This window comes from Trypanosoma rangeli, assembly GCF_003719475.1.
Source record: "Trypanosoma rangeli strain AM80 chromosome Unknown Tra_15.4_contig_00273, whole genome shotgun sequence".
Lineage (NCBI taxonomy): Eukaryota > Euglenozoa > Kinetoplastea > Trypanosomatida > Trypanosomatidae > Trypanosoma > Trypanosoma rangeli.
The window spans coordinates 4,317-24,428 of record NW_021706017.1 but is presented as its reverse complement, the minus strand read 5'-3'; the positions used below and the strand labels follow the sequence as shown (position 1 = coordinate 24,428).

Sequence of the window (20,112 nt, the reverse complement as noted above, 5' to 3'; positions counted from 1 at the left end):
GAATCTCAGTCGGTTCTGTTCCAATTCCCTTCAGGTGCTGTGACACAATCCCAGTGAAGCTGACGCTTCCATTCTTGCACTGGGCCTCAGCAACGGCAAACACAGCACCGTCCACCTCCACAAGGCTAGGGGCACGAAGCGAGCGAACTGACCCTTCGACGCATTGCACTTCCTCCCACTTTGCACCAGTTATCGGTGTCGTTCCTGTAAACAAATTAATGCTCGTCCCTGGGGCACTCCCCGCAGCTTGACTGCCACAGCATGTCAACAGCAGAAACAGCAGCAGCAGCAGCAGCGAATACAAAAACATGTGCCAGGACATGTTGAGCATGTGTCGCCGCTCACTCACTCACTCACTGTCTCCCTTCACTCCTTGTAGGGATTGTTTTCAGGCCGCGACGATTGTGTGTGTGTGTGTGTGTGTTGCTGGTGGTGACTGCAGAGCGTTTCAAAGCGCACAGCAGCACGTAGCGTTTAACCTCTTTCCTTCTGAGCGTGTGGGAAGAACAAAAGGAAAGTGAGTTGGAGAAGGAACTTTTGGAGCGAGTGCAACATCTCAAGTAAAGGCACATCAGCAGCGTCATTATCCGCGTAATATTTGTCCCCCAGACAACGCCTCAATGTGCAAACCGAGCGACATCACAAAAGCACACCTGTGGCAGTCACGCCTTAACCCGCCTTAACCCTCACGGAGCATCGTGGCTCGTCCCTTTGCTTTCTTCAGTTGTGGTGTCCACGCACAAGCCCTCCCTTACCACTCGGCGAAATTATGCGAAATTCTTGCAGGAACCGGCTTCAATGGTGCATGGCGAGCTCCCACAGAAGAAAATGATGTGTTTTTATAGTAATCACGCAGACACACACACACAAAAGATAGAAAAAAATACCCCGGTCTCGACTTCGCGTGTTCCCAACTTTCCCCATGTTGCTAGCGGCCAACGTGGTGTGGACGCTAAAAAAAAAAAGCGCCTTCTAATCTGTGCCCATTCAGCTGCAAGCAAAAAGACCTCCATTAGCGGCAGCCGCAGTAACCAAAGAAGCAGCGGCCGTGGCGTAGCGATATCCATGGCCAGTGTTGTGAAGTACACGGAATATGTAGGCCAAAAATTTTCCCACGTCCATGTGTCCTAAGTGCCGTTGTCCACTCCACAAGCCGAAGTCTGTCAACACTTGCGCAGGCGACGCCCAGCAAGTTGACATGAAAAAGGCAAACATTTCCATATAATTCCATTGTTCAGCGTTTCCACTTGCATCTGGCCCAAAAGCGCCGTCAGACAATTGTCCTCAATGTGACCGTAGACCACTGGCCAAGATGTTTTTTGGTCACATTATTATGAGGGCCCCAATATCCCACTTCTCAATACTTCCGTCCTCTACTGCATCCTTTCACCCACACCTCTGCTTCCTTGGTGCTGCGGAAGTCGTGGGGGTCATTCCAAGCCTACACCTAGCCAACACTCAACAAATGCGAGCAGCTGCGTTACACTTGTGTCTTCCGCAGTAAAGCCTGTCCTGTAGTGGAACCAAAAAGGGTCAAGCACCCACCTCACCCCCGCCCCCAAGACACGTCCTCCTTCTTCACCTCCACCTTGTACACAAAAAAACACAAAGCTGGCAATCCTCGGTCATGAAACTTCTGTTGGGCTTTCTCTCTCTCTCTCTCTCGCTGACCCTCCTTACGATAATAATGAGCGCGGCATACAGCAGACACAGGCGTATCGGATTGCCCTACATTTCACTTTTCAGACTGAACGCAGGAAGAAAGATGCTCCCCTTCTTCCCAAAAGTCCACACCCACCACCAGCCAGTGTAAGTTTTTAGTGCGAAAATGTCATACTACTTGTTCTTCTGCTCCACCCCCTTTCTCAGCATCCCTAACTCGGAAGCTTATCAGGGCGGGAAAGGAGGGAGAGTGCCATAAACGTCACGCTTATTCACAGAGCATCGACACTGGCCCATGGAAAGACAGACTTAGTTTCCACCCTTCTAATTTCGTCATAATCCTCCCTCCAACGATTTTCACACCATTCCCCGGCGAACACCACCTTCCCCACTCACAAACCGGGAAAATGGAAATTTTGGAGGCAACACCGTCACCCATCCTGCACTCCACCCACTCTCTCCATCACAGAAGCAAACAAGAAACCATCCAAAAAAAAAAAAGATCCCTGACTAAAAATACAGATAAGGTAAGAATAAACATAGCAAACCCCAGTGACAGCTAGTATCCAGTGGCCAATTTAATTGCCTCGTAAACCTTCAATTCATTTGGTAAATACAGTCGCTCATGCAAGGGATGGGGCGTATCAAGTGCGCAAACACGCATGGGTGGGGCCTCCAAGGACAGAAAGCAGTCCTCTGTTATACAAGAAATTATCTCAGCCCCGACCCCTCCCGTCTTGGAAGCTTCGTGAGTCACAATAAGATGACCTGTTTTTCGTACAGATTCCACGACCATTTCACGGTCCCACGGTTTCACGGTGCGGAGATCGATAAGTTCCACTGAGATACCGTCCTGGGCTGCGAGCTCAGCGGCTTTCATTGCCACGCCAACCTGTGCGCCATACGTCACAACAGTTACGTTGCTTCCCTCGGTTAGAATTCTTCCCTTACTGAGAGGAATCGTATAATAGCCGGGGTCCACCGCTTCCACCATGGTACGGTAGAGGCGTTTGGGTTCAAAGAAGATGCACGGGTCCTCCTCTTCAACACACTGTAGCAGCAACCCCTTTGCATCGAATGGGGTGGAGGGCATGACAATCTTTAGGCCCGCGCAGTGGTTAAAAAAACCCTCCACGCTCTGCGAATGATACGTCCCCCCATGCCCAACCGCAGAGCTCGGTGCCCGGATGACGACACCCCCACAATGGAACTGACCTCCAGAGCGAAACCGCATTTTTGCCGCCTCCGTCACAATTTGGTCGAAAGCTGGAAATATGTAATCAGCAAACTGCACCTCCGCGATGGGCTTCCACCCAACAGAGGCCATTCCAATGGCGAATCCTACGATGCCTTGCTCAGACAGTGGGGCATCAAAGACTCGCATTGGACCGTGTTTCTTGGCCAAGTTGAGGGAACACCTAAACACACCCCCAAAGGCGACATCTTCTCCAAATAAAACCGTTTTCTCGTCTCTGGTAAGTGCTTGGTCAAGCGCGGAATTAATGGCTTGAAGGTAATTCATCTGCACAGGCCCTTGTGAAACATCATTCTCCTGCAAGGAAGCAACGCCCACCGTATGCTCGCATCGAGCAGCTGCAACAGAAGAGGTGAGAGGCAGAATAGAAGGTACGACGTGCGTAGCTCCGAAACGCCGCAGCATCTTGAATTTTTGCTTGATAAAAAAAAAAAATCGCAGACGCGTAGGTACTAGTTGTGATCGCAACTATCGAAGGCAATAAAATCATCAGACGAGGAGCAACAACAACAACACACACATACAAAAAAAAAAAAACAAGAGAAAACAAGACAACTAAAAAATTTTAGGAGCTGAAGTATCAGAACTCATCGTCATGACATATGAAAAAGGCAATAGTCTGCCAACTGTCCAAAACGTCTTGATAACTTTTCGTCGCTACCGTAAACAAACAAACAAAGACGCTACCAATAGGAAAAATTCACCTCTGACAAGATGTAGTGTGCCCGCGGTACCTGAACCACATTGTAAGAGTCTGTTTTGCATGATGAATGGCTACCTCCTGCCCCAGCTCGCGGTGGTGAAACGTTTCGGAGTGAAACCGCTGCAACACCAAGCGAACACTCCGCTCTCGTGCCTGTAGACACTGAGGCACCGGCCCGTACCATAGAAGCTAGACAAGGCGACGAGGACTGCACATTGCAATTGTCTTGCGGAATTTCCTCACTGACCTCAACAACGGTGGGCGAGGGGGAGCCCTCCTTCTTTTTCCCCTTCTCCTGCAGCAAAGCAGTTTTTCTGTAGGCAAGCTGTTCTAGAGAAACCATTTTCTCCATTGTGGTAGCTACGCCGTTGCTTCGCCCATTTGCGGGTTGCGTCGCCGCGTCACCGCAGCACGGCTCTTGCAGTGAGAAACAAACTCCAGAAGAAGTTCTCTCTAGCTCCTCTCGTGCGCCTCTAGCAGAGATGTGCCCTGCATACGCCTTCTCATCAAACGGAGGAAGTCGCAATAATGAGTTTGGCGCTCTCGGTAGGCTTTTACGCCGCTTCGCAAAAGCTGTTCCTGACGACACGGACGACACTGACGACACGGACGATACCGCATCGGAGGCATCCCATAAGGACTCCTTGCGAAGACGTAACTCGCGGGCCCTTGCCGCAAGCAGCTCAATCTCAGCAAAGTTTGTGTCGCTGTTTAACCACGTTGCGATCTCCTCCACCTTCTTGCGCGGGAAAGACTCCTGCGTGGCTTTCGTAGAAGCTGAGAAGGGTGCACGTGCGGGGATCCTCTGAGACGCATCCGCAACTTCCCGTTTGTTTCTCGTTGCACCCTTCACTGGAGTCTGTGCCGTAACAAAGCGCTGCACCTTATACGGGTATACAGATGAACGTCCAGCTACGTGTGAATTTTTACTTGTTGATGTTGGTTCACGAGGCAGATTGCTTGCTCGCGACATGTCATGGATAGCGCCCCGCCTAGTCTCCCCTAATTTTATTCTCAAGCCACTTCTCCCCACATACGCACACAGCGTACTCAGCAACCAGACAGAAAAGGAACAGACAAACAAAAAAAAAAAGCGCTGCTGCAGTACATGCAGCCAGGAAGTACCAAAGTGTATTTGGCCCTCACTGGGTCCTAACAATAGAAAGGAGTCGGAAAAAAAAAAAAAACATGGCGGGCAATACACTCTTTACATGAACTACAAAGGATGGTCTCTCTGCTGCAGTTAAATGACGGTAGTTTCAGGACAGTGGCTGCCGAAAGCCCGAGCGTAACTCCTTATTCTGGGCGACCGTAAGACGGTTGATAACACCGAGTTCCTGCTGCGACCAGTGTTTCTCCTCAATGTATGAGGCGCCCTTGGCGAGGAGCAACAGCTCGTTATTGCGTCTACGTTCCTCAGCCCTGAGGGCGGTAAACTCCCTCCGTCGGTCCTTGCGCTTTTGCTTCAAAGCATCGCACATCTGAAGAGCTCGCTGCGCCTCCTCCTCGCTCTTCCTCGCCTTCAGCTTCGCTGCCTCCTGCTCTTTGCTCTTCAGATCTTCCTCCCTTGCGCGGCGCGTGTTTTGGCGCCAGTTGGCGCACACGGCACGGAGAGCTTCTATTTTTTCACGTTCCTGCTGTCGCGCAGCAGCAAATCGCATCCGTCTCTCCTCTTCCAACCGATCACTCTCCTCCTTTGCCTGGCGAAGCTTTTCCCGCAATGCAGTAACACACATTCCACCATACGCAGAATCTTCAGGACTTTCGTCCTGAAGACGAATGTTTTTCTCATGCATTTCCGCCCGTCTTTGACGATTGCGCTCCCGAAGCTGGCGAATCTCTTGGATGAGGATGAGACGTTGCGTTCTCACTCGCTCCTCCTCTTCGAGTGCATCTTCCCGCAGTTGCTTGGTCTCTGCCTTGATATCCGCGGCAGCAGAGAGGCGGTCTCGCTGGGCCTGCTCGATAGCCCTCCTTCGACTTTCTTCCAACTCCCGACGAAGTTTAGAAGCTTGTTTGTGTTGCTTAGCGGCCTTGTGCTCCTTCGCTACGGCCAAGGAACCCAACTGCAAGACAAGATCCGCCCGCACCTGGGAGGACACAACGCGATTCATCTCCTCCACTCTTCTTCGCCTTTGCAAAACGTTGTCACTGACACCCTCAATTTGGGCCTTGCGATTCAAAAACTGAACCTTGAGCCGTTGAGCCTCGCGTGTCTTTTCTTGGCGTTGCCACTCCTCAAAGTCCCGGGAGTTATGCAGAGCCTCCTCCATCTCCTCAAGAGACCTCTTCTGCTCCTCCATTTGTTTCAAGTACGTCTGCGCCTCTCTTCGAACGGCAGCGGCTGTCATACGCACGGTAACAGGTTTCGCAAGCATCTGCCGCAGCTCTTCCCGAGACGAGTGGGGAGGCTCGGCGTGGCACACGGGTGGTTCTTCGATCACCTTATTCTGCCGCGGTTGTCGATTTAGGAAACTAAAACCAATTGGCTCAGTCGGGCTGCGTCTGTACCTGGCGACGTTTTGTGGTGGCTTTCTGTAGTCTATACGTGGAGGTCGCTTCTCGGGAATGGTGTACAACATCGCTCGCACCTCCTCGGGTGGGAGTTTGCCCGGATGCTCTTCAGGGGCACTCGTCACCCGCGGTGGTTGCGTCGCCACGGTTCGGGTGGTTGGGTACTTTACATCCTCCGACTCATCGACTCGCACGACCCGAGCAGCCGTTTTGTTCAGGAGCCACTCAATAACGTCCTCGCGCACGCGGGGAGTAATTTCTAGTAAAGGCCGGAAGATACTATTCGTGATAAAATTCATATCATAGTGATGACTCCAGTATGGATTGGAGTATTCCATGAGACTCTCTGGGTCCAGCATGTACTCTAGATACTCAACGAGACGCGGTGTGGTTGTGCAGCGATAGAAAAGTTCACGTATGCGATGGCCACCCAGCACGGTGTACTGGAAAATCATCATATATGCCACGAGATACATGGAACACCTATTGGTCACGATGTGACGCATGCAATCACGGTAGCCTCTTACCATGCCCTCCGAGACCTTTTCAAAGTGCAGGGTACCCATGACTGCTTCACGAACCAGCGCCTCCTCTTCCTCAGAAAGGGACGGGCAGTTCTCTAAGGCGTCGTCAAGCATTAGCTCGGGTGAGTCTGTGAGAGAGTCCTGAAGGCACTGGGTGACAATGTCGGTCATAAGTTCCCATAGATCCCGCGGCTTCATTGGCCCGTAACCGGAATAAATACCAACCTCCCACCCCTACTCAATAAAGGAAAGTGGTTGATAAAAAAAAAAAAGTAATAAAAAGTAGAATGATGATACATATGGCGTTAGCCAAAGATCAGAGAAAGAGGCAAGGCGAAAACGAGCCTCACAGAAGGCCACTCATTTCCTCTTCCTAATGGACGCCCCGGCACCCCGAAGAAAACCAGCGGATGAGGCAAAGTTTGTGTTCTGTCAAAAACAAGTTGCTAACAACCCTTTTCCATTCCTCCCTCCTTACTACAGATGCCCAGCACGAATGCCCCCACCGTCCTTTGCGTTGGCGTTAAGCATCAATCCAGCGCTCTCCAGGTAGAACGCGCCAGCCCCACGCTCCTTCACCATTTTGGCGATTGCCCGTGACGCCTCCAGGCTGCGCAACGTGATAAAGGCGGGATTTTTCTGCACGGCGTCACCAATGAGTTTCGCCGCCTCTGCCTCACCCTCCGCCAACAGAATGGCGCCCTTCTTTTCTTGTTCAGCCTGCTCCACACGCCACTTGGCACGCTCCGCCATCTGCTGCGCCACCTGTTTGGCCTCCACGGCGCTGGTGTACTCTTTCCCGAAGCTCATCTGAGTTATAGAGACGTCTGTGATGTCGATGTGAAATCGCTTGGCACGCTCCGCCAGCATGACAGCAATCCGGTGACTCACTTCAGGACGTTTCACCAGAAGATCGGAAGCGTTAAACTGTGCTATCACCGCACGGATAATCTCATTGACGAGCGACGGCAAGACGATCTCCGCGTACTCCATACCCAGATTGCGGTAGACATGTGACAGGTTGTTCACGCTCGGCTGGTAGAGCACACGCACAGCCAAATTCACTGTCTGGAGGTCGCGGCTTCCGGTTGCCGTCATCACCTCCGTGGGTTTGTTGCGGATATCGAACACCACTGGCGTCTCGAGGAACGGAATAGCAAGGTTCGCCCCCTCGCCGTATGTCGTGTCACCCAGCCCTGTAATGGCGTTAAACTTCACCGCACGGCAGCCACCATCCACAAAGTAGATAGACTTGTAAAGCCCCGTCCCGACAAGGCCGGTGAAACCAACAAGGGCAAAGAGACCGGTGACATCGCCAAAACTACCCAAGCGCTTACGTATTTCCGCTGCAACGCGAGAGAAGTCGGGTCCGGGTGGTGCCTTTGGCATTATATGTACGAAATAATGAGTTACTTATCACTTATTTGTAGTGTTATGTCTGTGTTGACACTCTTGTTTTCCTTACGTAGCGTGCTCAGTCCGCTGGAAGAGAGGAGAAGAGGAAAAAAAAAAGAATACAGGGATAGGGAGAATGCATGGGGTGCAGCCCTACATACATTTCCGTAAAAGCGACTTTAAAAGCAAGAAATCAGAGAGAGAGAGAGAAAGTAAAGAAAGAAAGAAAGAGGAAGAGTAATCAAGATCGACAGGGATACATATATATGTATACTGCCACATAAAAAAAGTTAGAAACTAACTTCCTAAGAAGGAGAGTAGTCACGAGCGAGCACGGCGTTCGCTTGTGAAATCAGGTCAGTTTCCGCCCAAGAATGCAGTCCAGGATGGGGTTGCGGACCCCAGGAGGGAACTGAGCCGCACCTCAGCCCACACCGCACTGTACACGTTGATCTGCCTCAAGCACAGCAAAGCCCAAATCAATACCCAAGTCGACGGTGCGGTGGCGGCCACCAAGTATCACAGCAGCGACGACCAACTTACTAAACACGCCGAGAGAGCCCACAAAGGACACCGCTGACCCTGGCAGGGACAAAGACAAGCCACAACCCGCGAAGGCGCTAACAACCTCAAATAGCGATCGTGTCATGGCATCAAAACGCGATCCCACCAACTTCTCCGCAAGCCATTCCTCCTCCCCAAAGAGAAGACAGAGTATGGCTACAAAGAGGCCAAAAAGGCGTGAGGTGAGAAGACGCACCATGGAGGTGCGAAACACCTGTTTCCATTTCCTGTACGTACGGTCCGTGGGAATGGGAAGGGCCGGCAAAAACATGCAAATAATCGTGATGGCAATATGTGCGTTGCTATACTCCAAGCATGAAACAAATGAGGCGGCGGCAAACCGCACCACGGCAGCCTGACAGAGAGAGAGAAATATTTTATACGCTGTAGAGAAGGGGGCAAGTAGCCCGTTACCGTCCCATTGCTGAACCCAGAAGGGAATGGCCTGAACTACGGTGATGAAGCACCACGCCACCCCGAGATAAACCGTCTCGCTGAGCACAAATAAAAAGGCATGAAATGAGACAGGCTGGTCACTTGTCAATATGTCACGAAACCCCTTCTCCCATGAACTAGTATGAACCACATCATCGGCCACATCACTGTAAGACAAGAGATTCCCCACATACTGGTGTTCCCGCGCCGCAAAGAGAGGATAAAAATCCCCATGTAATAAAGGCACAGTCAGACTTTGCTCATCGCCTGGTCGCGACAATTGGCGGCCCTTGCACACACGCCGCATAAGGCGAAATGCAAACCATTCCAAGTAGAAAAAGCCACGCAATGCCACCGGAAACAGTGTGAATCCCAGTCCAGATCCTATCGTTACAAACAGCACCACAGCGGGGTCCCTGACGTAGTTTTCCATAGAGATAAATATGGAGCCGTGAAAGGAAGCCATTGCAATCTCAAAAATTTTCACAAATCCCAAATTTAACTGATTAAATACCGCAAGAAAAAACATCAGGGCACTGTTTACGAGAACAAAATACAGTAGCGGTGTTAGAAGGCAAATGACGGAGGTGTGCCAAAGCCGCTGCGCGTACTTGCGCCGTGAAGCTCGCAATCGCCCCTCTTGGAAATTATCCTCAGGGCATGGCTTAAGCACAGGCCACATCCTATTCAGCATCCATATGCGCAGCAGTGGCTGGTGGGCACTTGTAAACACAACCCCTCCTCCAATCATAAGGAGGTGTCGCAGAATATTCGTGTCCTGCTTCCATCTTGAAACATCAACCGTCTGCAGCCCACAACAACACACAGAAGACATGGCGACGAAGAAGGCGTCGACGTACTGCAGATCAGCCTCTAAGGCGTAAAATAGCAAAGACCCAATGCATACAAGGAATAATATGTAGGTAACGTGTATCAGTAGATACCATTTCTTGAGAAAATTAACGTGCCTCGCTATGGAATCGAGTTTGTTCGAAAGGGGCAGTACGACGGGACCCGCATACTCAAGTAGCTGTGAACTGCGGGTGGCAGCTTCAGCATCAATTTCCGACGTGACACGAGGCTCTCTAGAGAAATTCGCACCATTCTCGGGAAATTCACTGCGCAAGACAAAAGTCGCATTATCTTCTACAGGCGGAAAGTGCACCAACGGCGCGTGAAGATTTGTCCCCAGGCCACGCATGCGGCAGTCTATCCTCACAGCTATAAAGACACATAAAACGAAAAAAAAAAACAAGAGATGCTGAACAGCAGACATCACAATGTGCGAAGGCACCCACATATATATATATATATCATTAATGATAGTATATAAAGAGGTCAAAAGTGCCCGTCACGTCTACACATCACGTAAGTTGCCTCAAACGAAAGCCATGTGGCCACTTTATCTTCCTGCCTCCACCCACACCCACGGCTACCACATCAGCAAACGCAAGCATGGCAAAGCACAACCAAATGACTCACAAACTTTACATATCGTCACATGGGGTCCATGCATGATGCATTTACCCTTGCTCAAGCAGACTACCATACAAGTTACAAAGTGAAGGAACATAGTAATGGTCTCCGTTGACCCTCTGCATGAGTTGAGTTCCGCGAGACACCCTAAGCTGCTGAGTCTTGCTAGAGTTGCGGGTGCTTAGCAGTGGCAGGTACAAGGCTCGTCGCTCGTTGTAATGCGATACTGCCATTTCAGATGCCTTGTGTTGCAAGTTTGCCTCCACGGCGCGCCTTTTTTCACCTGAGCGCCGCTGCCCCAGGAGCTGCGCGTCAAATACATTCCGATACGATGCGAGACTCCGCGTCTCAAGCTCCTTCTGCTTTTCCCGAAGCTTCCACCCCACAAGTTGTCGGTTGTTTTCCGCTGTGGCGTTATGCACATCCCCCTCCAAGCATAAAGTCATCGCTTTAAGTTGAGCCGGCTCGGCGTAGAGGCCTGTGCCCGTCAAACGGCTTGCGTTCGCCTGTGTCTCCCTGTAAGTTGGGGCCAACCTCACAGATCGACGCGCTTGTTCGGCCTCAATCCTCGTCAAGTACGCTTGCATCTCTTCCTCATGTGCCTTGCACAACCTGCTGTAATTACTGTGAAGGGCCCCTCTGAACTGAATCTTGTCCATCATCGCAGACAAATGAGCATCCTTGCGGCAGCGTTCCCTCGCGTCCTGAAATGACTTCCACTCAATCTCCTGCTGCACATGAAGTTCCTGCTGACGCCTTCGTCGCTCTTCTTCCATCTGGCGTCGCCTTGCCTCGTCGGCTTCCTGCGCCGATGCGTAGTGACCCTCGGAGGCTAGAAACGCGGTATTGCGGCTACTGCTGGCACCATCCAGCATTCCCGTCTCGCCTGTTCCCTTTGTCTTTTCCCCTGCTGCGGCTGGCACGCACAAAGTGAGGTCGAAGAGAGAAAGGCAGAGCATGACGCTAACGGCAAACGGAGGAACATCCAAGACAAAATATATATATAAAGCATGCAACCGGAAACTCCAACAATACAAGCATTTATTCTATACTATCATTTGCTACTGCTCGCGTGTCAACCCAGTTCCCTGGCAGACCTCCTAAAAAAACACGAATCCCTCAAGATTGAAACGAGAAGGCAAACTCTTCTAATCAACGATGATTCCCGTTCCTTTCCCTACTTAGCCTACCTAAAAATTAGTACTCCACTTCCTGACCGGCAAAGAAGCCCCACTTCTCCTCCCACTCGTCGCACACCATCATTACATAAGGACCAAAGTATGCAACGTTGTCGATGGGGTGTACCCAGCGACTCTTTGGCTCATAAATGTACTTGTCGCGCAGAACGCGAGCCCGCATAACACGACGGTCGCCGTGTATAACTTTATCCTGCGGAGCACGAGTGCGAGCGGCGCGGTTCCACCAACCGTGCGCATTAATGAGGTCATCCTGCAAACAACCGTATTTGTGGTATTGTAAACCTTCGTAGAAGCACATAATCTTACTGGCATACCATTTCCCGTACATACTAAGGTCCCGGTAGTCCGTGTGTATCACCTTCTCCCACGGATACTCCATTTTGTATGGATGGGCGTGATCTGTCACCGGCAACGCCAACAGGGCACGATAGTCAACCTTGTTCGCCTTGATAGCGCTTTGAATACGCAGCGCACGCTCTACTTTGTGGGCGTTCTGAACGGAAAGGAACTCCCGGTACATGTTGGGGTAGAAGAAGTGTCCAAAGTAGTACCGAAACCCCGCCCAGATACCCTGGGCCATATAGCGTGGTGCTGTGGGTCGCATCATCCTTTTTTTTTTTCCTTACTCTCGTGGTAGACCTGGGTAAGGCAGTGGAAAGGAGAAGGGGAGTACAAAATGAAAGAAAAAAAAACAGATGCATTGCTCGGATATATATATATATAAAGAGATAGAGGGAAAAACCAAAACAAAACAAAAAATAGAGCGACGGGGTATATATTGCCCATTCGTGCCTGCAAGCAGCAAAAAGTGTCGTCTCTCCCCTTCTTCCTTCGGTTCATCCCTACAGATTCTCCTTGAAGTACTTGTTCACTTTGTCCAGCGCCTTGCGGGCCACCTCTTTTCCGGATTCTGCAACGAACGGAGCAACATCTTGGAAAATGTTGTTTGAATTTGTCTCAAGTATAATGCCCTCGTCCACCAGCTCATCCACGGTTAACACAACCGCATCGTATTTATCCAAGAGTAACCTTAGATTGAGATCCAACACCTTCAGTTCTTGGCACAACGCGTCCACAAGAGCGCGCAGCACGCTATGAAGCACTAACTCATTCTCATTGTCATCGCCGATTACAATAAATGTGATGTCGTCACACACCTGCAGCAAGATAGTATGACCTCCATGAATCATGATGTCACCATCCATAGAGATGCTGCCACGTCGCTTAGAATCTTGAGCTGCAGTGTGAATCGTCAATTCCAACTCCCGCTGCTTCTCCTTTGTATTCAGCACACCAGCGGCTTGCATCTCCGAATCGACGTAGTACTTGGCGAACACACGGCCCCCTACATCGTTGAGAATAGAAATCCCCTGAACATGGTGCAGAAAGTTCATGTCAAACCCTTTTTACCTTTTGCCTTCCTTAAATGTTCCCTTTTCTTACGATTGTCTCGTCGTTCTCCTTCCGTATGGTGGAACGTCCGCGTCGTACACCCCCAGCGCATCAACGACAAAAAAAAAACAAAATAAAAAAATTGTCATTGCATGCATCTTGTGGCTTCACTTGAGTCGCATTTTCACAGACATCCCAATAAAAAAAAAAAAAAATCCGCACTCCCTCTTCCTTGACTATTGCTTCGCTCACGCACTATAATTTCCCCTCCATTATCGAGAGTGGCCCTTTGTTGTTGTTGCTACTCACCGTCAACGCGCCGCCTAAGACACAGGAGGAGCCACACAAAAGACACGCTCGCAATCACAAGCAACGGGTATTGCCAGTGCATCACAATATACTTGAGACCCTGCATGTTTGTCATATAAAACGTAAACATCGCACAGACGTTCGTGTTAACGGCGTAGTCGGCAAAACAGATGATGCAAAACTCCACAAAAGGCGTGGAGGTGACCATAATCAGCATCGCGTTAAAAAGGAAGGCGTTCATGAGCATGCTTCCAGGCAACATGGGGTAGACGTGAAACAGCAAAAGATTGCCGCCAATCTTGATGCACCCCTTCACAACGCAGGAAAGGAGATAACACAAGAAGCAGCCGTGCGTCACAGCCCCAAATGACACAACCACTTTGTCCATACAAAAAGGGAAAAAAACATGTTGCTTAGTAGCAGGCAAACATGTGCCAAGTTGTAAATGATCACCTGCAGGACCAACATAACAAAACTAGAGGCAAACGGGGTACCCAAGAAGATAAAACGGTAGACGCTAACAACGTCACCGCCTTTCTCGTGGTAAAAGGTCTCAATCTTGCCGTGGTACGCTTGCAACCCCGCCACGCGCATCTTGAATGCAGTACCTTCTGTCGGTGTATTCTGCTAGGGCACCCCGCGTTTTATTCCTGCTCGAGTTGACTTCCGTCACCCATGAAGCGCTGCGACTCCTGAGCCATCTCGGCCAGGCAAAGCGCGCACTCGGCGGTGGCGATAGGCTTTGGACAGTCGCGGAACAGCAGGATGCAAACAACCAGCATCGCCGCCAGTCCCACACCGCCAAATATATATATATATATATATATATTAAACCCGATGGTGCAGATGAGAGCGACAAAATAAACAAATAGTGGCGCCTTGAAACGCAGCGTTGCCGTGTGCGAGGTGTAGCTAAAAAATAGAACGTTCTCACAGCTTTTGGCTGACGGAGTCACCACGTCGTAGTAGGCATACGCAATGCTGGCGTATCCCACCATCGCCCATAAAGTAAAAAATAGCACAAGAAATATCCCCACAATGATCGTAGTTACTATGACGGCTGATGTCATCTGTTGCCAAGTACTTGCTTGGTCGGGCTCAATGGATTCGCAAGGTCAGGAAAAAATATCGAAACAAAAATGACGATCCACATAATGGTGAAGTTGATCTCCCCGCCGGGGTTGTACACGCTGCCGCGGACGTTTGCTACATCGTACGGCAGCACAAGGATGTTAAAGCATGCCCATAAAAAAAATAAGGCAATGAGAATCCTGAGCCACAACCCATCCTTCGTATCATCGTCTTTGAGGCAGAGGAAGCAAAGGCACGCCACCAGCGCCACAGTGATGCAGGCGACAATGACTACCAACAACACTCACCACCAGCTCATTGGCCCTAAATCCGCAGCATTGGCAAAAACAAACAAGTGCTATTCATCTAAGAAAAACAAAAACAAAAACAAAATACTGTCGACACAGAGAACCCATCCCACTGATAATAAGGGATGATCGTTCCAATGATGAATCGCAAAAGTTTTTCTCCATAAAAAGGAATTGACAAAAAAAAAGTGTGAGTGAGTAGAAGGAAAAAAGCGACGGAGAGCAGGGCATCGCATTGACGCAATTACCAACATTACAACCACAACACAAGTAGCGACCCTTGACAGACAAGTCAGCTCGCAAAGTACATCCTGTTAGAGACGTCTTGCACAATCCATTCCATTCCTTCCAGTAGCCCGTCGCCCGTCTTTGCACTGCATGTGCACAAATGCACGTGTCGCCTCCCTTTTTTAATGGTGTCAATGTCTAACTGTCGCGCTATTTCTTCTGGAGTGAGTGATGCAGGTAAGTCCTGCTTGTTCAAAAACACCAGCAGGCTTGCCCCCGCCAACCGCTCCTCTTGAAGGAGGGCATGAAGCTCCTTCCTGCAGTCCTCCAGTCGTGCCACGTCGTTGCTGTCCACCACCCAGATCAAGCCATCGGTGCTCTCAAAATAATTTCTCCAGTAACTCCGCAACGACTGCTGACCCCCAACATCCCATATGTTTAGCGTACAGCCATGCAGGGAGAAGGCGGTAATCTGGAACCCAAGTGTAGGGCTAATAGAGCTTGTGTCCTTTCCACAAAATTTCTTGATGCACGTCGTTTTCCCGGCGTTGTCCAGGCCCAGCATAAGGATACGCATCTCGCGCTCCTTTCGCTTTGTCTTGCGGATTATTGACAGCAGTCCCATCCACGTGAAGCTTGCCCACCAAACAAAGCTAAGCCCAAACCAAAAAAAAAAACACAACAACGATAATAAAATAGCCCCATAGGAAAAGAAAAAGAAGAGCATGCAGAAACAAAAGCGGCAGTAAACAGTGAGCAAACGCAGGACCGCATGTCAGCAGGACACATCAAAAGCACAAGAAAAAATAACACCACTGGGTGTCTTTGCTTTGTTTCCCTACAACATGAATCTTTCATAATAATAAAAAAAACCCATCCACTACACAAACTTGCCACTGCTAATTTCTCATGCAATTCCTAATCATTTGCTGCACTACCACCAGGCGGCAAGGCGAATACGCTCGTCATACCACTCCACATTCTTATGAAGGATGTGCATAAAGGCGAACACGGGAAGCATCGAAAGGACGTAAAATTGAAGCATGTTGTACAACCACGTCCCCCAGCGTGTCCCAAGAGAGAAGTAGGTACGCACCACCATAAAATCGGTGTAACGCTGCTCCACACCGGCAAGATCCCAGTTCTTGTTGAACTCACGCTTGTGGTACTTGGACTCCACTGATTCATACTCCAGACGCCGCTTTTGCTCCGTGCGCCCCCAGCCGTACAGCATCGGGCCGGGCCGGGCTGGCCCCTTATTTAGCACCTGTTTGCAAATAAGCGAGCGACGCAACATGATGATATCCTACTGACAAGACTGCAATAAAATATAACAACGACAGCAACACCAAAAATAAATAAATAAATAAATAAATAAATAAATAAATTATTACTATTACCAACATTTTTTTTTTTTTTCAAGGAGCCAATAGCAAATGAAATAAATAAAATTGACAGTAACACGCCAGGCAAAGTCGCATTGCAAGAATGTTGACAAAAGGGAGTGCCAGCATGGGCACCACAGTGACGAAAGGGAACACCAAAAATAATAATAAATGCACGTAAAAAAAGGTCTACATTTTAGAAACGACTCAAGCAAAGCGACGAAGCGGCGTATGATGGTGATGGTATTGTCGGTGCCCTTCACCACCTCTTCCTCCCTGACCTGGCAGAGATCCTCCAAATGCCAAGAACAATGCAAAAGTAAACCCAAATGGGACAGACGACTTGAATGTGGTTCGAAGAACGCCCTCGAGGAAAAAAGGTAGGCCCATGGTTCGCAACATATTCCTCATTACACCTCCAGCTTCCCTAAAAACAGCAGCTTCCCCTGCAAAAAAAACCGATACGTTGCGCACGCCACCAGCACGTTCTGTGCTGTGCAAAGCCGATCGAAACGTATTGCGTATGGGATTTGTAGCAAAGGTTAGAAAGGCATGGACACGAAACGCGTCCCACCATGCCTCAAAAAAAACCATCATGCCTCGAACGCTGCAGTGCAACCAGAGAGGCGCCGTGCCACACAGTTGAAATAAGGATAGTAGCGGATACCCCGGAAAAAAACGAAAATATTCCATACTGCATGGTGCTCTCCCGCAGGCAGTGAAAGAAAGATTTATAGACCATTGCATCGTATCTGCTACGCGGACCCCCAACACGACGAGCAATGGTTCGAACAGTTACCTTGCTCATGCCATGAAAAGTTCCAGCGACGAGCGCCCCTGTCACGCCACCCGATCCAAAAGCAAACCCACCATAGAGAAGGCCCCAGGGCAACGCCAGAATTAAAGGTTGTGATGGATTTAAAATCATCCCCTTGTACCGCACCAGCGCGTATTGAATTGGATCCAGACGAGTAAACGGATTCACACGAAAGATTTTTGTGTAGTCCCGGTAGGGATACAGAACGAAGGTAGAGACACAACTCGCTCCATACCCCAGAACAGCTGCCATAACGGTGTTCACCATCCTCAGATGTGGGTCCTTCCAGATTAAACTTGTTGCTGACGCTATCACTATAACAATTGGTCTATGATATGATTATTGCAAGCGTTTACAGTGAATCAAAAATAAAATTTTTAAGGACTTTATGTACCGTAACGCCACACTATAAGCAAAAAAAAAAAAAACGTCAAAGCAGATAATACACAATACCATGAAAAAAGAAACAACAAAAAACTATCATGTGTGAGGAGTCAGTGTACCTTTTTTTTTTCCAAATTGACTTGCCTGATCCAACTGTCCTTATATTCTATGACGATTCTATGTCTGTCATGAGAAAACGGAAACACCTTCAGAACCTTTGGCCGCAGAACGGTGTAAAGCTAATCTTCCAGGGACACTCAGTTGGTCCGCATTGTGCATCTCCCATTGCTCCACTTCGATAAGGAGAAATGGATTGCCTGATGAAGCAGACGCCTTCTTCTTGAGCTTTAAATTGTTTTGAAGAACCTGCTCCTGGGATATCCACACACCACGATTAGGCAAGCTTTGCACAAAAGGGTTTTTTGTAACAAACCCCGAAAAGGCGTTCATCCCAAGCGGAACGTCGCTTCCAAACGCAGGCCCTCTTGAGCCAGCTGCCTGCCGAAGATTAGGATGCCAAAGATCCTCATGAAAGCACTCCACATTATCTATACTTGTGATGGCCGCTGTAAGACTTAGACATATGACATCGCTTTCGTCTTTAAGCTCAAGAAAGTTGCCAAGCGCTGGGTGATCCTTTCGAATCCAAAACGGCGACTTAAATCCAAGTTCTGCAGCTGCCGTTTGAAGGTTATCGACGACCTCCTCTCGAGAAAAAAACAGCCCCGTCAAGCCACAACGTGGAAGGTAAATTCCATCACGGAGCTTAGCTGCACACTTTACCATAGAACTGTGATAAAATACACGGGGCACAAAATCCTCAGCTGTTTCTGAAGGATTAACAAAATACCTTGGAAGGGGTAGGGTAAATGTTGGAGCATCTGTGATAAGAGCGCTGTCACTAGAACCACCAACCACTCTACTGGGAAAAAAATCTTGACGCGTCGCATTCTTCGTAAACTGAGCATACGTCGCGGTATTATTTATTTTCAACTGGTCTAACATTGACTGCGCATTATGGACTTGAAAGGGCAGTCCCAAAGAAGTGGCATTACACATCAACTGTAATTGGCGAAAGAGACTCAACTGCGCAGCAGGGGAAGATTTCCGTCGGTACGCCATCTGGCCAAAAAAAAAAGGACGATACCACTATCTTCCTTCAGTAAGATAATAATAATAAAGAAATGTATTTAAAAAATGGTAAAAAAAAAAAAAGATGCGTAAATGCATAGGGGCGATGATTGCACCCCATTACCAACAACACCACAAAAACGTCTTCGAAAAGAAACAAAGTGGAGCAACATGGCCAATTTTTCGGTACTCACATAAACAGATAGACATGATAAAAAAACAAAAAAAACTTACAAATAATAATGAACCTGATACTTTACAGCTTCCTATCTCGTTCCAAGTGATGATCATCTAACATAGAGACAAAGAGTTTTTGAAGGTCTCTCAATGCATCAACCTGTAAGCGTTCAGGCTCTGTAGAGCAACCATTTCCAAATAGATGAATACCTTCCAAAAGAAGTCTATAGTCCTTTTGCATGGCCTCCTTCATGGACGCTACTCGTTCCCTCTCATCTTTTAGATGTTGTTGCTCACGTTGTTGCCGTAAATGAATCTCTTTCTCCCGCAGCTCAAATATTTCTTTTCTAGAGACAAATTCCTGTTCGAGTAGCCGGATGCGTTCCACGGCCTTGGCTTCAGCAACTGATACATGTGTTTGTCGCGAAGAAATCAAGCCCATGATTTCTAATATTTCTTGTCGTATGATATGTATCCGCCGAGTTGCTTCTTCCTTTTCAAGTCCAAAACACTGCATTTCCAAATTATACAACATTTCACGCTTGTGTCTCCTCTCTTCTGTTGCTAAAGCAGAGATCCTCGCCTCTTCCAGAACTTGTTCGGCGTTTTCCCGCGCATGCTGCATGCAAAGCCTTTCCGCTTCAGTTTGTCGTTGAGCTAGTATGATCCCAGCTTCAAAAGATGCCTGATGGTATTTTAAATCATTTTCACGGTTCAAAAGCTCCGTCTCCTGCTGCTGCAGACACTGTAAACGGCGTTCACACTCTTCCGTTTTAACCACAGTTAGTCGAGCTTGTGTATCAATATCACACATCCTCTCTCTAATTAATTCATCGTGCTTCGTGATCTCAGCAACTTGACGTCTTTTAAGATCTTCCATTTCCCGTTGAAGAGCTTCAGATCTGAAGCGCTCCTCCTTTAACTGCTCTGAATACGCGGAAACACTCTGTCGAAGTTGAGCAATTTCCAATTTGGCTTCACGCAGATGGTCTTTCAAGACTCTCTTTGAGTGCTCTCTATGCTGAAAGTGACGCTGAAGAAGACTCTCCAACTCAAGACTTACCTTAACAAACTGATCATGTTCCCGATTCCCCACCTCCATAATGTCCGCCTAGGATTAATTAAAAAACAAGAGCACAAGCATCCATATATATATATATATATATATATATATATATATATA

At 48.8% G+C, this 20,112-nt stretch overlaps 16 protein-coding genes across 16 annotated transcripts in view, besides 10 other annotated features; all 16 read right to left on the bottom strand.

Annotated features, from left to right (window-relative positions):
• Window positions 1–331, bottom strand: part of TraAM80_07007 (trans-sialidase) — a gene marked incomplete at both ends in the record, with an annotated part of 417 nt that extends 86 nt beyond the window's left edge. Inside the window, one exon of the mRNA XM_029383823.1 lies at window positions 1–331. This exon is cut by the window's left edge and continues 86 nt beyond it. Coding sequence (XP_029236351.1) covers window positions 1–331 — 331 coding nt within the window.
• A 9-nt stretch (window positions 332–340) lies between these two features.
• Window positions 341–372: a microsatellite.
• Window positions 373–403: 31 nt separating this feature from the next.
• Window positions 404–424: a microsatellite.
• A 1,220-nt stretch (window positions 425–1,644) lies between these two features.
• Window positions 1,645–1,668: a microsatellite.
• Window positions 1,669–2,221: 553 nt separating this feature from the next.
• TraAM80_07006 (2-oxoisovalerate dehydrogenase beta subunit, mitochondrial precursor) lies at window positions 2,222–3,322 on the bottom strand (the record flags this gene model as incomplete). The annotated part of the gene is made up of 1 exon (XM_029383822.1): window positions 2,222–3,322. One exon carries the CDS (start codon window positions 3,320–3,322, stop codon window positions 2,222–2,224), a length of 1,101 nt encoding a protein of 366 aa, XP_029236350.1.
• Window positions 3,323–3,418: 96 nt separating this feature from the next.
• Window positions 3,419–3,480: a microsatellite.
• Window positions 3,481–3,600: 120 nt separating this feature from the next.
• TraAM80_07005 (uncharacterized protein) lies at window positions 3,601–4,593 on the bottom strand (the record flags this gene model as incomplete). The annotated part of the gene is made up of 1 exon (XM_029383821.1): window positions 3,601–4,593. One exon carries the CDS (start codon window positions 4,591–4,593, stop codon window positions 3,601–3,603), a length of 993 nt encoding a protein of 330 aa, XP_029236349.1.
• An 81-nt stretch (window positions 4,594–4,674) lies between these two features.
• Window positions 4,675–4,713: a microsatellite.
• Window positions 4,714–4,879: 166 nt separating this feature from the next.
• On the bottom strand, window positions 4,880–6,856 carry TraAM80_07004 (putative trichohyalin-like; the record flags this gene model as incomplete). The annotated part of the gene is made up of 1 exon (XM_029383820.1): window positions 4,880–6,856. One exon carries the CDS (start codon window positions 6,854–6,856, stop codon window positions 4,880–4,882), a length of 1,977 nt encoding a protein of 658 aa, XP_029236348.1.
• A 279-nt stretch (window positions 6,857–7,135) lies between these two features.
• Window positions 7,136–8,047, bottom strand: TraAM80_07003 (prohibitin; the record flags this gene model as incomplete). The annotated part of the gene is made up of 1 exon (XM_029383819.1): window positions 7,136–8,047. One exon carries the CDS (start codon window positions 8,045–8,047, stop codon window positions 7,136–7,138), a length of 912 nt encoding a protein of 303 aa, XP_029236347.1.
• A 188-nt stretch (window positions 8,048–8,235) lies between these two features.
• Window positions 8,236–8,291: a microsatellite.
• Window positions 8,292–8,477: 186 nt separating this feature from the next.
• TraAM80_07002 (Trk system potassium uptake protein) lies at window positions 8,478–10,253 on the bottom strand (the record flags this gene model as incomplete). The annotated part of the gene is made up of 1 exon (XM_029383818.1): window positions 8,478–10,253. One exon carries the CDS (start codon window positions 10,251–10,253, stop codon window positions 8,478–8,480), a length of 1,776 nt encoding a protein of 591 aa, XP_029236346.1.
• Window positions 10,254–10,350: 97 nt separating this feature from the next.
• Window positions 10,351–10,384: a microsatellite.
• Window positions 10,385–10,575: 191 nt separating this feature from the next.
• TraAM80_07001 (uncharacterized protein) lies at window positions 10,576–11,487 on the bottom strand (the record flags this gene model as incomplete). Its single annotated transcript, XM_029383817.1, has 1 exon — window positions 10,576–11,487. The coding sequence occupies one exon, from the start codon at window positions 11,485–11,487 to the stop codon at window positions 10,576–10,578; it is 912 nt and encodes a 303-aa protein (XP_029236345.1).
• A 238-nt stretch (window positions 11,488–11,725) lies between these two features.
• Window positions 11,726–12,334, bottom strand: TraAM80_07000 (ubiquinol-cytochrome c reductase subunit 7; the record flags this gene model as incomplete). Its single annotated transcript, XM_029383816.1, has 1 exon — window positions 11,726–12,334. The coding sequence occupies one exon, from the start codon at window positions 12,332–12,334 to the stop codon at window positions 11,726–11,728; it is 609 nt and encodes a 202-aa protein (XP_029236344.1).
• Window positions 12,335–12,569: 235 nt separating this feature from the next.
• Window positions 12,570–13,121, bottom strand: TraAM80_06999 (coatomer zeta subunit; the record flags this gene model as incomplete). Its single annotated transcript, XM_029383815.1, has 1 exon — window positions 12,570–13,121. The coding sequence occupies one exon, from the start codon at window positions 13,119–13,121 to the stop codon at window positions 12,570–12,572; it is 552 nt and encodes a 183-aa protein (XP_029236343.1).
• Window positions 13,122–13,238: 117 nt separating this feature from the next.
• Window positions 13,239–13,261: a microsatellite.
• Window positions 13,262–13,420: 159 nt separating this feature from the next.
• On the bottom strand, window positions 13,421–13,816 carry TraAM80_06998 (LMBR1-like conserved region-containing protein; the record flags this gene model as incomplete). The annotated part of the gene is made up of 1 exon (XM_029383814.1): window positions 13,421–13,816. The coding sequence occupies one exon, from the start codon at window positions 13,814–13,816 to the stop codon at window positions 13,421–13,423; it is 396 nt and encodes a 131-aa protein (XP_029236342.1).
• A 256-nt stretch (window positions 13,817–14,072) lies between these two features.
• TraAM80_06997 (LMBR1-like conserved region-containing protein) lies at window positions 14,073–14,498 on the bottom strand (the record flags this gene model as incomplete). Its single annotated transcript, XM_029383813.1, has 1 exon — window positions 14,073–14,498. The coding sequence occupies one exon, from the start codon at window positions 14,496–14,498 to the stop codon at window positions 14,073–14,075; it is 426 nt and encodes a 141-aa protein (XP_029236341.1).
• Window positions 14,499–15,099: 601 nt separating this feature from the next.
• Window positions 15,100–15,660, bottom strand: TraAM80_06996 (ADP-ribosylation factor; the record flags this gene model as incomplete). The annotated part of the gene is made up of 1 exon (XM_029383812.1): window positions 15,100–15,660. One exon carries the CDS (start codon window positions 15,658–15,660, stop codon window positions 15,100–15,102), a length of 561 nt encoding a protein of 186 aa, XP_029236340.1.
• A 309-nt stretch (window positions 15,661–15,969) lies between these two features.
• Window positions 15,970–16,332, bottom strand: TraAM80_06995 (uncharacterized protein; the record flags this gene model as incomplete). Its single annotated transcript, XM_029383811.1, has 1 exon — window positions 15,970–16,332. One exon carries the CDS (start codon window positions 16,330–16,332, stop codon window positions 15,970–15,972), a length of 363 nt encoding a protein of 120 aa, XP_029236339.1.
• Window positions 16,333–16,387: 55 nt separating this feature from the next.
• Window positions 16,388–16,423: a microsatellite.
• A 577-nt stretch (window positions 16,424–17,000) lies between these two features.
• TraAM80_06994 (uncharacterized protein) lies at window positions 17,001–17,504 on the bottom strand (the record flags this gene model as incomplete). Its single annotated transcript, XM_029383810.1, has 1 exon — window positions 17,001–17,504. One exon carries the CDS (start codon window positions 17,502–17,504, stop codon window positions 17,001–17,003), a length of 504 nt encoding a protein of 167 aa, XP_029236338.1.
• A 303-nt stretch (window positions 17,505–17,807) lies between these two features.
• Window positions 17,808–18,743, bottom strand: TraAM80_06993 (uncharacterized protein; the record flags this gene model as incomplete). Its single annotated transcript, XM_029383809.1, has 1 exon — window positions 17,808–18,743. The coding sequence occupies one exon, from the start codon at window positions 18,741–18,743 to the stop codon at window positions 17,808–17,810; it is 936 nt and encodes a 311-aa protein (XP_029236337.1).
• A 265-nt stretch (window positions 18,744–19,008) lies between these two features.
• Window positions 19,009–20,031, bottom strand: TraAM80_06992 (uncharacterized protein; the record flags this gene model as incomplete). The annotated part of the gene is made up of 1 exon (XM_029383808.1): window positions 19,009–20,031. The coding sequence occupies one exon, from the start codon at window positions 20,029–20,031 to the stop codon at window positions 19,009–19,011; it is 1,023 nt and encodes a 340-aa protein (XP_029236336.1).
• Window positions 20,032–20,075: 44 nt separating this feature from the next.
• Window positions 20,076–20,112: a microsatellite.